The 13,936-nt window shown below is 34.8% G+C and overlaps 1 protein-coding gene across 2 annotated transcripts in view; it reads left to right on the forward strand.

Annotated features, from left to right (window-relative positions):
* Nucleotides 1-13,936, forward strand: part of LPCAT2 (lysophosphatidylcholine acyltransferase 2) — a 77,136-nt gene that overhangs the window by 24,090 nt on the left and 39,110 nt on the right. For both annotated transcript variants that reach the window (XM_010374983.2, XM_030924472.1), the window contains exons 7-9: nt 1,350-1,384; nt 4,497-4,551; nt 12,770-12,852. In XM_010374983.2, coding sequence (XP_010373285.1) covers nt 1,350-1,384; nt 4,497-4,551; nt 12,770-12,852 — 173 coding nt within the window. The remainder of the gene's footprint in view (nt 1-1,349; nt 1,385-4,496; nt 4,552-12,769; nt 12,853-13,936) is intronic.

Consider the following 13,936-nt stretch of genomic DNA (forward strand, 5'->3'; position numbering starts at 1 on the left):
GAACTTCAGGAAGATATTTTCTTAGCCTCTACTCTGTTGTCACCATGTTGATGTGATTAATTCCCAGATTAGGGTCTCATTCGAATGAATAGTTACAAATTTGTGATTTTCATTAACTCTAGAAGGAAATTTTTCTTGATTCAGTGTTCATTGCTAGTGAAGAAGTATTGAAATAGCAGGATAAATATGGAAGAGGCTTGGTCTTTCATTATTGCCTCAGTACTTACTAATTGTGTGAGCCTTGGTAATAAGTAGCTTAATTAAATAAGAAAATACCTGAGAAAACTTAACATCTTTTTTTGTTTGCTTTTTGGGTTTTTTTGTTTTTTTTGAAACAGTCTTGCTCTGTCATCCAGGCTGGAGTACAATGGTGCGATCTTGGCTCACTACAACCTCCACTTCCTGGGTTCAAGTGATTCTCTCTCCTTTCTCAGCCTCCCAAGTAGTGGGGATTACAGGCATGTGCCTCCATGCCCAGCTAATTGTTGAATTTTTAATAGAGACAGGGTTTCACCATGTTGGCCAGGCTGGTCTTGAACTCCTGACCTCAAGTGATCCACCTGTCTTGGCCTCCCAAAGTGCTGGGATTACAGGCATGAGCCACCACGCCTGGCCTAACTTAACATCTTATATAAAGTCCAGAGTTGATTCAGGAAGTAGTCTCTTCTGTTCCAATTGGGTACATTGTTGTCCCCTAGATATTGATTGTACCACCATTTTCCTAAAGAAAGATTTTTGAGGGGATGTTTTGGTTCTGAGAGGAACTTTTTTAATGAGAGAATTTATATTAAAAGCCAGGATATAATTATTAGTTATCTCTACTATGTAAGTTTAAGGGTTATTGATCAAATCAGTTTTGTATTTAGAGGCTGGTTTTTCAACCTTGGACATCTATGGTTAAAAAAAGAATTAAAATCTATAAAATTTTATTCATTATACTTCTGCCTATAGGTTTGATTTATTGTGTGTTCATATTATTTTATTTCCCCCAAATAAACTTTTTTTTGAAAACTGATATATTCTGATTTTTTTGTAAGCAAATTAATTATCCAGATATATTCATATTAGGAGAAAAGTGGCTAAGCATGTAAAATAGTTTTTAAAAAATTAGAGCAAGTCATTTCATCAAAAGTTGTTGACATTAGGAAGATCTTTGCTATGCAGATATGTAATCCAAGAATTCATAGGTCAGTTCACTGTTCTTTAATAATAATGTATTTATTTTACTTCTCAACATGTTGCTTTTAGTTTCAGAAAAAAATAAATGAATCCCCATATTAAAATAAGATCTTTATTTTATTTAGTGTTTTTCCTCCAGACTAACAGCTAAAATAATTTTGTTACTATAGGATACTGTGACCTGGACATGGCAAGGATATACATTGTAAGTCACTTATGTCCATTGTTAGTTTATATACATTTTATTTTAGTGAAGAAAAAGAAAGATCATTTATGCATTCTTTAAAAAAGTGTTATTTTAAATTTTTATTATATTTAAAAACATAAAGATTTCTGATCAGAGCCCTAAGTCTTATAACTGATAAGTCTCTGTAGAGAGCATCACTGTCTTGCACTGTCTTGACCACTAACCCCTGAAGTCCCCTGTATGCAAAATTCTAGTCATCTGTCTCATTCAAATGGGTCTCAAGTGTTTGTCTGCTAGTTTGTAAGTGACCTAGTTTGCATCATAGTTAGCTTTAATTTTGCAGTTTTATTTCCATTGCAGATTTGGTATTATCCAGTGTCTCTATCCTTACTTACTATGTTGGTTTAAGCCATTCAGAAAAATTTAGTCATATGGCCTGAAATAGCTATGATGTGTCTGATATGAGTTGAAAAAATAGCTAACCAAGATTTCAGTTCTATTCTTGGATTTGAAAAGCATTGGAATCAGCAGTTTCTATAAGCACTTTACTGAAGAGAGAAGAGGAATACAGTTTCATTATTAAGCAAGCTGATGTGAAGTAGGCCTTTAAAAAGAACAGAACATGTAGAAACTTGGTTTCTCTCAAGATCATTTGTTTAGTGCCCTCTGAATAAGTCTGAGCCTGTTTAAATTTTGGTGAGAGCCATATGAAATACCTGGATTTGAAGACTTCCTTTAGGGTCTTACCCAGTTTTCATATTGTTAAGCACAAAGCTCAGATAACATTGTTGATGGATAGGTGACAATCACTTGGAAATATTTAAGGAAATCATCAGTTGCCTTAAGCACATTGTAGGCTTTTTTTAGATACCAGCTGACTTCTGAAATCAAAACTGCATAATTTCTCCGTTTTGTGTATATATACATTGCTTTGAAATAATAAATTTAAATCAGAATATGTAACTGATGGGACAATAGAATAAATATTAACACATATGAAACATTTATATTCTTGTTATGCTTCAGTCCTTGATAATTGAAGATAAGCAAATAACACCAAAAATAAAGAACATAAATTGTAAAGGATATATAAACAGCATATTATCTTTCACTTACCAAGAAATCAATTTATTCATTTAACTAAAATACATGTTTCATGCCATTACTTATTTTGAATTCCTGATTGCTTTTAGACATGGGATAATTGGGAGAAACAGGTAGTATGAAAGTATTTGGGAAAACGAAGTGCCTTAACAATGGATGCGTAGCATACTTCCACTTCCTGAGGTGTGCCATCCTTTGGGCTTTTACAGGTTAAGTTCCTTACAGAGATAGTGATGTGGCCAAGAAGACTTTTTTTGATTGCCCAGCAGTCCAGATTAATGTGGTGATCAAATAGGAGAAAGCTTTTCTAGAAGAGTAACTGAGAATAGAAAATATAATAGATGGGTTTAGTTAATCTAGCCTTCTCAACTGAGAAGTATGTGAGAAGAAGAAAAGGAAATTAGGAGAAAGAATTCAGGAATGAAAGGGAGAAAAAATATTTCAAAAGTCAAAAATTTTTCAGGACTTTTAAACAAACACAAAATATTTAAAAGGCACAGTTTTCTGTTGTTCAAATGTCACATTGCACCTATCTATTGCAAATCTCACATCCACTTTTGTCTTCTCATCTACTTAATATTGTTAGCACTGTGTCTGTTACTTCTAAATCTGTTTTCTCAGTTGCCCTTGCTCAAAGTGCTACTCCAGATACGGATTCTAAGAAACAGATTTTATACCAAAACAAATATCCCAAGGGAAAGGAGACTTGGAATAAACTTAGAGAAGTTTTGTATCAGTCAAAGAAGTATTCAATCTGTCTGTAGGGTGGACAAGACAGGTTAGATTTTATGTGTGGTTTCATATTTTGTATAGTATTCAGAATTTTCAGAATAGAATGTGCATCTATTAAAGTAATTGAATTCCACAGCTCCATTTAAATAATTAAAAATAGTTTATGCAAGATAGTATGGGTTGACTTTAGAGTTCATAGATAGTAAAAGATGTTTTTCTTTCAAATGGAAGACTTGTGAACTGTCACATTAACAATTTATAATTAATTATGAAAGTGATATATCTACTTTCTAAATTCTTTCTTTTAACTAAATTCTTAAGCTCCTAAATTCCTTAAATAAGTCCCCTCAGGTAATTTTTACAGATAAATTATATTTTAATTTCTTAACAGTGAAAAGAGATTGGTTGGTTCTTTTCTTAAATGTGTAGTTTAATCCATTCTGCCTAGTTTCTGGGTCAATTGTCTAATGAGACTAAACTAAAAATCCAGTAGAAATCTCATCCAGAGGGTCTAAATATGTACTGGAAAGCTATAACTAGGAACAGCTATTTCAAACATTATCTTTGAGAGGGTTGCTTAACCACTTTAAAGACAGCCTTTGCCTGCCTTTACAATGAAATTTGAAACTTTCCAGATTTCCTCATAACTAGAACATTTATTAGTAACTGGGACAATTTTGATAAAGCTTCTGCTTTTACAGAAAGGCCCATTGATTTAATGTCAAAAAAGAGTTCAGAAATGTAATGATCTACCTAGGAGTTTTCTTATAAACACATTTACGTACCTTAAAATGTGGCCCTGGGTATATTCTCTAGGGACTTGGGCCTTTGAGTCTGTGTTGTAAAGGAAACTTCAAATTTGTGGTTTAGTCTGTTGAGCTGAGGGTCTCACTCAAATACATATTTGGTATTCATTTGGTGATTTAACTTTTGAATAATAATTGTGAAGAATACTTGTCTAAGCTGGGCACAGTGGTTCATACCTGTAGTCTCAGCTACTTGGGAGGCTGAAGTGGGAGGCTCACCTGAGCCCAGGAGGTTGAGGCTGCAGTGAACTGTGATTATGCCACTGTACTCCAGACTGGGTGACAGAGTAAGACCCTGTCTCAAAAAAAAAAAAAAGATTAGTTGTCTAGGCCCAAAAAGTGTTATACCTGCAGTGTAGCATTTATAAATGCAAAATATATATGAAGTGTGATGTGGGGGTATTTGTGTATAAAGAAATGGTTGTTGAATAATGTAAGATGATACTTGCATTACTGTATAAAAATAGCCTTTTCTTTTTTCTTTTCAGTTTTCAGCTTTGTATGCTTACTTTCTGCCAGCTCTTCACAAAGGTAGAAGTTGAGGTAAGTCATTCAAAATGTAGCCTTGGAACTTGAGATTTGGCTTTGCCTTTAATTTTGAACTTCTAGTCTAGAGAGACCAGACATAAAGGTCCATCACCCATAACATAAACCCTGGTGTTTTACAAATTGTGTATATAAACCTAGGCTGTCAGATTTAGCCCTTGAAATCATGTTAGAAAACACCTCTAGATTCTGAAACATGTAACCACCCTGGCTGGCCAGAGGGGCATCACCTTGCTCTCATCTTTTTACTCCTGTAATGCTGACACCTGCCAAATTGAATGATGTATTTTCACATCCTGACAAAAGGAGCTGTGCGTAGCTGATAGAGCCCCATACCTCTTTAAAGAAAATATTTTATGAAAGCTAAGAGATGCTACTTGGGGTCTAGGGGAGAGACATAGACGTCAGAAGACTTCACTGTGAAATCACCCTGCACATGAAAAGCCCAAGGAAATTCTGTCTGGGAGGCAGCACATATTATCATTCACAGGACAGTCTTTTGGTTTGAGTTACAGTGGCAGGTAGTGAGAGAGGAGTTATTATAACATTCTGAAAATTTCGACCAGGTTTTTAAGGCTCTAAAGGTTGGTTCCAGAGCTGTTCTTAGTTTCTAGATATGATGTAGAATGGACCCCTGAATTCAGAATCCAGTGGGTTTTAGCAATACACTCAGGTAGTCTCTGAAGAGAGACTATTTGATCATGGGTCTCCTGGATTTTCTAATTGCATCCATGGATTGTGTAATGAAAACCTTAAGTTTGCCTGTGTCATGCAGAGTTCTGAGTGGGGTCTAGTGCCTAAGTGACAGGACTGTGGAATTTAATTCACAAGAATACTATTTTGCTCTGTTGGATAGCTTAGTGATTTGGCCATTTAGAGATTGTCAGCAATACCAAATGATTTAGGAGGGCAAATTACATTTCAAAATGAGTTTAGTGAAATTTTCTTGAGATTTGCATGTTTTCTGCCTGTCTTGAAAAATCTGTTTATTAATTATATTTCACACCTCCCCACTTTTAAAACCAGCTCAGTATCTCTCACTGTGGCAAAAAAAAAAAAAAAAAAAAAAAAAAAAAAAAAAAAAAAAAAAAAAACCAGGAAACAAAACCCACACTTGTTCTTGCGTTTTTCTTAGAGGTTCCTGGGGAACAAAAACTAATAAGTTTAGGAAGTATCAAGGTAAAGAAAATGAATTTTTCTTTTCTCAAGACTACTCAGTGCCTTTGAAATGTCTGACTTACAGAACCTTTTTCTCTGGATATTTCCCGGAACCAGTGTTCTATAGAATACACTTCAGGAAGCCTTATATCATAATATTTCTAAATACTCTTGAGCACTGCTCTTGCTTTTTCAATAGCTGCTCAGGTAGTCTAGGCTTGTTTTACTTTTCTAAAAAAAAAACAAGAAAACTCATACTTTAAAAAAGCCATGCTATCTTCTCTGCAAGATATTGTCTCTTCCTCTCAATGTACCCCTCTGTAGCTAAAACAAGATCTAGCAACACATATAGAAATGTACACAAAGCTGTCTTTTTTTGCCATAGCATGTCAGTGGTGAAACTGCATTACAACAGAGGTATTCAGAGTCCTCTTTTTGTTTTTTTTGTCATGACCATTATTACCACATTTCCTTTCTGTGTCATGGCTTTCTTTTTTCTTTCTTTCTTTCTTTTCAAAAAAAAAAATAATAATTACAATATTTGTGTTCTCCAGCCAGTTCTGAGACCTGTTTGGATCATATTTTTCTGGCAAAGAAAACAATGTATTATTTGTTCCATAACTTCACAAATAAAATGACTTTCAGCTGCTTGAAAATAGCCGCATCCACAGAGATTTGATGAATTAGAATTGCGGTGCAGAACAAGAGGATGGGAATTTGTGGACTTCAAATCTAACAGATTTCTTATTTCAATTACTAACAGATATTCTTATTTTAATACTAACAGATATTCTTATTTTAATTACTTTTACTTTAAATTTATGACTCCACCTTTCACCCAGGTGACTCCTGAATACTTTATGATATTTTAATATTTTAATACTCACTGTTGGATTTAACCAAAATGTATCCCAGCAGCCCTTCAGGCACTAAGTATACCACGCCCTGGCTTGAAGCTCTGTAAGAGCTGGGCCATCTCTGAGGTTCCAGCTTTTCCACTACGTCTGACGAGGCCCCGCTTGAGATTGGTTTGTGGTCTCAGTACATTTAGTTGCTCCAGTTTCAATTGTTTTGGTTATTCTCAAGTAACCCCCTTTTTTCTTTTTCTTTTTCTTTAAAATTGATGGAAATCCTTGCTACTATCTTATTTTAAACATGGTTTTGGAACTCCTTGAATATTAGGTAAACCTAATGTAAGATGTATTATTCAAGAATATGGTATTAATTTTATGGTTTTTCAAATGAACTTTGAATGAATTATTAAAGTGCCCTTTTAGACACTCTTGCTTTTGTGAGTCACATGACACCCTATTATGTTGACTGCCATATCCTTTAGTTTCACACATCTCCCCTCAGTAATGATGACTACCGAACTCTTTAATTACCAAAATCATTAGATATCTAAGATGTAATGAATCTAATATTTAGGAATATTTTCTTACCACCTCTTCCCAGCCCTCTCTGCTTCCCAACATAGAGACATACAGTGTTTTTGAAAAGGTTATTATATTCTCGACTCTTGGATCTTAAAAATATAGTTAGTTCTAAACCTCATGTCCTATGTAACTGTTCTGCTGGCATCTTTGAACAATGATGAAGACGTCTGTCTACAGTATGGTTCTACTAAAAGCTATTCTTTGAATTGTAATGTGGCATAATGGGTGTTCTTAAAGTATCTTTTAGTCATACTTTTATTAACCAGCTACTTCACAAGTATACGTTTATAAGGATATGGCTTAGGGCATAGGGAATAAAATAGCTAGTAGGAAACATTGCAAAATGTGACATGAATTAAGAGTCTGTTAGTTTATCTCATGAGAGAGAATACATGCTAAGTCACACTATAAAGCACCAAGTGGGCCTCTGCTAGTTTATGAATGGAAACAAGCCATTTACACTGACTGTGCAGTCAGTTTCCTTCATAGGCTATATCTCAGTTTGTATTCAAAGCATGTTGACTTTAGAAGCCATCTAGTGTATATTATAGATACATAAAAATTGTCTGTAGTGGGCATATTAAACATATAATAAGTCCCCCCTTATCTGTAAGGGATATGTTCCAAGACCCCCCGTGAATGCCTGAAACTGCAGAAAGTACCAAACCCTATATATACTCACTTTTTTCCTAAACATACATACCTCTCATAAAATGTAATTTATAAAATAGGCACAATAAGAGATTAACAGTGATAACTAATAATTAAATAGAACAGTTGTAACAATATAGATAAGAGTTGAATGTGAAAGTGGTCTTTCTCTCTCTCTCTCTCTGTCAAAATCTCATTGTACTATACTCATCCCTCTTCTCTTTGTGATGAAGAAAGGGTAGAGCAGGATGGCATGAAATTTCATCACCCTACTCAGAATGGCATGCAATTTAAACTTGTGAATTGTTTATTTCCAGAATTTTTCATGTAATGTGTTTGGACCATGGTTGACTGTTGGTAACTGAAACCACAGAAAGTAAAATCCCAGATAAGGGAAACTACTGTATTTTCGTTAGGAAAATTCATTTGCAAAGCTTATAGTGAGCTTATAGTAGCTAGTTTTAGGCCTAAAATGCTCTGTGGTGGGCAATTCATTTCCTTAAAATAATAGAAAGGTTTTTTTTATTTAAAAAGAATTTCTGATTTAGGGAAAGATTGCAATTAATGATGAGTATTATGATCAACAGCTACATGTATATATCACTTTTAAGATCTGTAGAGAGTTAATTACTTAGGGAGGATTCAAAGACATTTATATAGTTTATTTAAGTATCCAAATGCACTACAATTATTTCTAGTTTTTAATCTAAAATGAGCCTCTTAGAAAACTTCAATCACACAACTACACACACACACACACACACACACACCCTATGTATATACTTGTTCTAACAAAGCTAATATCTTCTGGAACTTGGTAAAATTCTGGAATGTGTGAATACTACTAGAGAAATAAAAAGGGTATTAACTAGAGTTTTTGTTCTAATCCTGTTACTACCTACCTGTATGTGCTTGAGAAAATGAAACCTTTCTAAGCCTGCGTTCTCACTGACAAAAATGGGGATAATGACACCTAATTTATAGAGTTTTGAGGAGTATTAAGGTTACTTATGTGCTGGCACATAGTAAGTGTTCAGTAAGCACTAACTTTTACTTTCTGTCTCATCTGGATGTTTCTGTTCTTTTGGGAAGGAAGCAGCAAGCATTGTTTATAAATATCTTCCTTATTTTGCATTTTTTTCTCTTTGAAGATTTAAAAGAAGAATTATAGAAAGAACTAGAACTGCACATTTGTTAAGATTGTCCTTTTAAAAATTTTTTCTGTTGCAAGGAAAAATAAAACATTGATTATAGTGTCATAATTCCTCAGTCTTCCTCATCATTTTTTTTTTAGTAGAAAGGAATGTGCTTGATGTGGTCAAGAAAAAATGAATAAAGTAGCTTTAGTGATATGGAGCATTTATGTAAGTGACTGGCTTTGGTTGATGGATGTCTTAAATAGTAGGCTGAAGAATTTTGTATCTTGCTTGTATGGAATTTAAGGACCAAGAGGAAGTGGGGGACTCTGGGACCAAAAGCACAAACAAGAGATGTTAATCTGAGAAACATGTCACTTAGTCTGCTCCTCAGCTGGGACAGGATGGTGCAAAGTTAAGTATGGTGAAGGTACAGAGAATACTGTATTTGAAAGGAGAGGGGAGTGGAGATATGAAGCCAGTTTCAGGTGCAAAAGAAGGGAGTAAGTTCACATAAGCTGTCTTCTTTATAAAGTTGAAAGTGAAATACCATTTGTCCAGGGAGAGTGAGGTAAAAGTGGAATTGCAACTTGAAAAGCATGGAACATATTTAACATTTTTAGCATCTCTCAGTGGTCCCTAACAGGAATATGAAGGCAAGATCAGGAGAGGTGGCTGAGTATGTGTGATTGGCACTGTGGGCATGGCAGAAGTGAAAGATTCTAAGTAACAGGTCATACAGAAGTATCCGACTCCCAAGTCCAGTGTAGATAGGCAGGGAGATATTGCCAGAGGGAGTGGAATGATTAAAGAGAGATGATTAGATCCAGATGTGACCATTAGGTTGTCATGGTCTATGCAAGACCAGATTAGGGGAGAAATAAACACTAATGGATAATGAGGGGAAACTGATTGAAGAACTTATCAGAAATTAGAGTCATAAGTTTGTTTCCATGGCTGAGGTAGAGTCTAGAAGAATATCTGTGGCCAAGATGTCACGTGAGTCGTCAATGTGAGTACTGAGGATATTGAGAAAAGATGAAGTTAGAAAGGAAAACTTCGGGGCTTGAAGTCATTAGGGTATATAGGTGTGTGTTGGGAACCATAAAAGATAGTGGCAATCATGTTCCCCTTTCTTTGATTGATTTTCCTTTCCAAATAAATGATACATTCATACTGTGAGTCTTGAATGACTGTACAAAAAGGAAATGTGATATAGAGGGCAAGGTCTTATCCTAGGAGAGGTGACTTTTAATTAGAATTTCAATTGAATTGCTTCTTAGGAGGAATAGGGCCTCCAAGGCTCATGGGTGTCAAATTTAGGATTTTAATTATTTTGTACTCTCAGTGGATCTTTATTCCTCAAGAATAAGATGCCATGCCAATATGAGAGTTATTAAAAATCATTTTATGAAAAATACTACCTGCACTAATAGAAACCAAACCTGTATTTCATTGTATTATGTTTGGTTAACAGTGTAGCAGCAATTTATTTTTCAAGGTTTTCAGTATGTGCTTTTATGACCTACAAATCAAGTGTATTACAAATGGTTGTTTGGCTTTTTTAAAAGATGAAGAATTATATGACAATTAAAAACTTTAATTTCTTACACTGTTTTGTTAGAGATTTTATGAACATTAATTTCAACTTACTGCTTTTTTCTTGGATTTTATACTAAGAAAGTTCAAGAAATTTTACTAGATCAGGATACAGGGAATTTTTAGAAATATTTCTTTGCAAAGATAGTTATTCTAAATATATAAGGATGTGGGGACCTCTGGTGGCGTAGTTTATTTTTCCATCTTAAAAAACAACTATGCAAAATAGAGAGCCACACACAGAATTCCAATGGGAAGGACTTCAGAGATCATTTAGTTAAATGTTTTCATTTGACAGGAGAAGGCACTGAGGCTCCTAAAGGCTAAATGACTTTTCCAGGATCACACGGCAGATCTCAAGCAGCAACCCAGTCCAAGAACTTTTTCTGCAACTTGCAGCTGCCCCTTTAGAGAGGAAATAATCAGATAAATGTGAAAAGTAAAAATGTCCTATAGCACATTATTCTATAATTCCATACATTTTCTCTTAAAAATGCCACTTGCATCCATGTCATCCTCCACATCCTCACTCCCTCTACTCAAGGTCTTATTGTCTCTCCCACGATTGCAGCTGTTTCCAGACATTCTCCCCACTCTTAGTCTCTTCTTTGATGCATCCACTCCTTACTGCTTAAGTTACCACTCAAAAATTTGGACCTGATCATGTCATTCCCTTGCTTAAATGTCACCTCTGAGATACCAATGCTCACAGGTTTCTTAATATGATTGACAAGACTTGAAAACAGGTCCATTTGGAAAAAAATTGTATTTTCAACTACTTCTAGTTACATTCTTTATTTATCAAATGGAAGTGGTGGGATTTACCTCAAGAAATTGTTTAGAGAGTTAATCATGTAAAGCCCCTAATATAAAATACCCGGCACACAGTAGATGTTTAATGGATGGTAACTCTTACTGGTGGATTTAGCTCATTGTTTCATAAATTTCTACCCTACTGAATGGAGAGCTTCTTGAGGGCAGGGACTTTGTTGTCATGTTTTTAGGGCGTAGTGCAGCACCTGAGCACCTATTTTGGGGAAAAATTAATGAAATAAAATAATGTATGTAAAACACCTAGCATGATGCCTGGTTTCTAGTTATAATTCAATAAACAGTAACTATTGGCAAAAATCTCACTTACCCTTAAAAAGCCACCATCAGGTATTAGTTCTTCTGTAGAGCACCCTTAACAGAATTAGCTTTCTTATGTGCACTCTCTGCCTAGGCACCACCTTCCTCTTTGGCTGCATTTCCTTGGCCCCTGACAAAATTAATCCTTTCCTACCTCTTGCTCTCATACTCCAGGAAGTATGCTTAGTGGAGAAAATAAGATTTTTTTGAATCTGACAAATCTTGGGCTGAATTCTGGCCATGTGACTTGTATGCCTTTAGGTAAGTTAATTAAGCTATTGAGCCCCATCTATAATTCGGGGCAATAGAGGTAATGACACTTAGCATATGGGGTTATTAATGTGTTGTTCTATCTTATTAAAATATTGATCTTCTTTAGAGCAGGCAATAGGGTCCTACTAATCTTGCCTGGTATATAGTAGGTGCTGAAAAATATGTAATAACTTGAATATGGTACTAAAACCTTGTTAATGTTAGAAAACCATAAATAAAAACAAGAACAGTACAACTGAGGCATCACAGAACATCAAGTGGAGAAAAAATACAATTAAAAATGCTAAAGCAAAAAATGGTGGTAAGCAAAAAGCTGTAAAGCCAATACTAAGAGTTTTTTTTTAAAAAGCAGAATAAATGACTAAACATAAAGTTCAACCAAATAGTAAAAATATGGTTGACATTAGAATAAATAGAGAAGATGAAAGACAAAAAGAAAAGAAAAAAAAAGTTTTCACATAAAGGGATGGAAGTAGTTGAAAAGGCAGCTCGAGGAGAAAGATTTTAGTAGCTATAGCTTTACACTTCCAGAATTCCAGACACTGGCTTGTTTCACCCTCACAGTCACCAGGGAAGTAGTGATCGTAGCCCTCTTTTTAGAGTTGAGGAGATGGTTCAGCAAAGTTAAATGACATACTAGTTAACACACAAGCAGACCCAGGGCTTAGAAACAGATCTCCTGAATCCAAGCCTAGTGCCCCATTACCTCATATAAGCTATGTTCTAGAAAGGTAGATGATTTAATATATTGATAATGTATAAATTAATTTACTTGGCATTTAATGTCCTAGGCTTAAGACATTGTTATGGAAAGGTATATTTGTCTTTCAGTTTATGCCAGTTCAAGTACCAAATGATGAAGAAAAAAATGATCCTGTCCTTTTTGCTAATAAAGTCCGGAATGTAATGGCAGAGTAAGTGTCTATATCTGATTATAATTTGTAAATAATTTGAAAATTATTTGTACATGTTGTTTAACTCGTTTTAAGGATTTTTTTTTTAACCCCTGAAGGCCTCGTTCCCCAACTCATTTTGATGCATAAAATAATGTGCCCAGGGATGAGGTCAGTATAACAATCTATAAATATTTTCCCCAGCTGCATACCACAAATAAGGAAATATGTCTTTACTGGAAAGACTGGGGAGGGTTCAATAACCAGAAAAGACCAGTCAGTGCCTTGCACAGGGTGGATTCTCCTAAGCTGGCCCGCCACTGTCAAATGAGCCTTGTGATGATCTCAGTGGTTCCTGACGTGGCCCACCTTCTATTCCTTTGACCTTCATATAGCTGCCCAAGGCTGAGTGTTTCTAAGGTGTTACTGACGGTAGCACCAAAAAGGAGAAAGTTTGCCATGTAAAAAGATGCATAGAAGAGGGAAAAAGTCACCTCTTCATGGATGGCTATAAATTAGGATTTAGAAACTATAAAACGTAAGGTTAATATTTTCCTGCACATAAGAGAATGTAACTGGCCATTATTCTGACTAGATAAATCAACCCCTATCTTGTAATGAAAGAATGTTTTATACTATACCACCACCCAGACAGCCTCAGAGCCCTCCAGGTGTGCACCCTCTTCCCACATACCACCTCTGTCATTCCACCTCTGTAGTAAGTTTGGAGCTAATAGACCAGCAGTGTTTATTCTCTTAGTAAAAATTCAATGAGAACTCTGAATTTAGCTTCATAGCTGAATTTAGCTTTATAGCCAGATTTCATATATATAGCCAGCCATGTATATATGTATGTGTATGTGTCTCTATATGTTTTATTCTAATTTATGTATCTTAATATTTTTCTGCAGAATAACTATTTTCAAAATAGAATAAATGTTTGGCAAAAAATTTGCTATTAAGTGTATATAGATATGGTTGTTTTATCTAGTTTCTAGATCAGCTACAAAGTTAGTTTTTATGTTGTTTTTTTCTCTTCCTTTCTTATGTTTTCATGCCAGCTTATATCCAAAAGGTAGAAAGCAAGATAATTATCAGAAATTGA

Source organism: Rhinopithecus roxellana, chromosome 20 (assembly GCF_007565055.1).
Source record: "Rhinopithecus roxellana isolate Shanxi Qingling chromosome 20, ASM756505v1, whole genome shotgun sequence".
NCBI lineage: Eukaryota > Metazoa > Chordata > Mammalia > Primates > Cercopithecidae > Rhinopithecus > Rhinopithecus roxellana.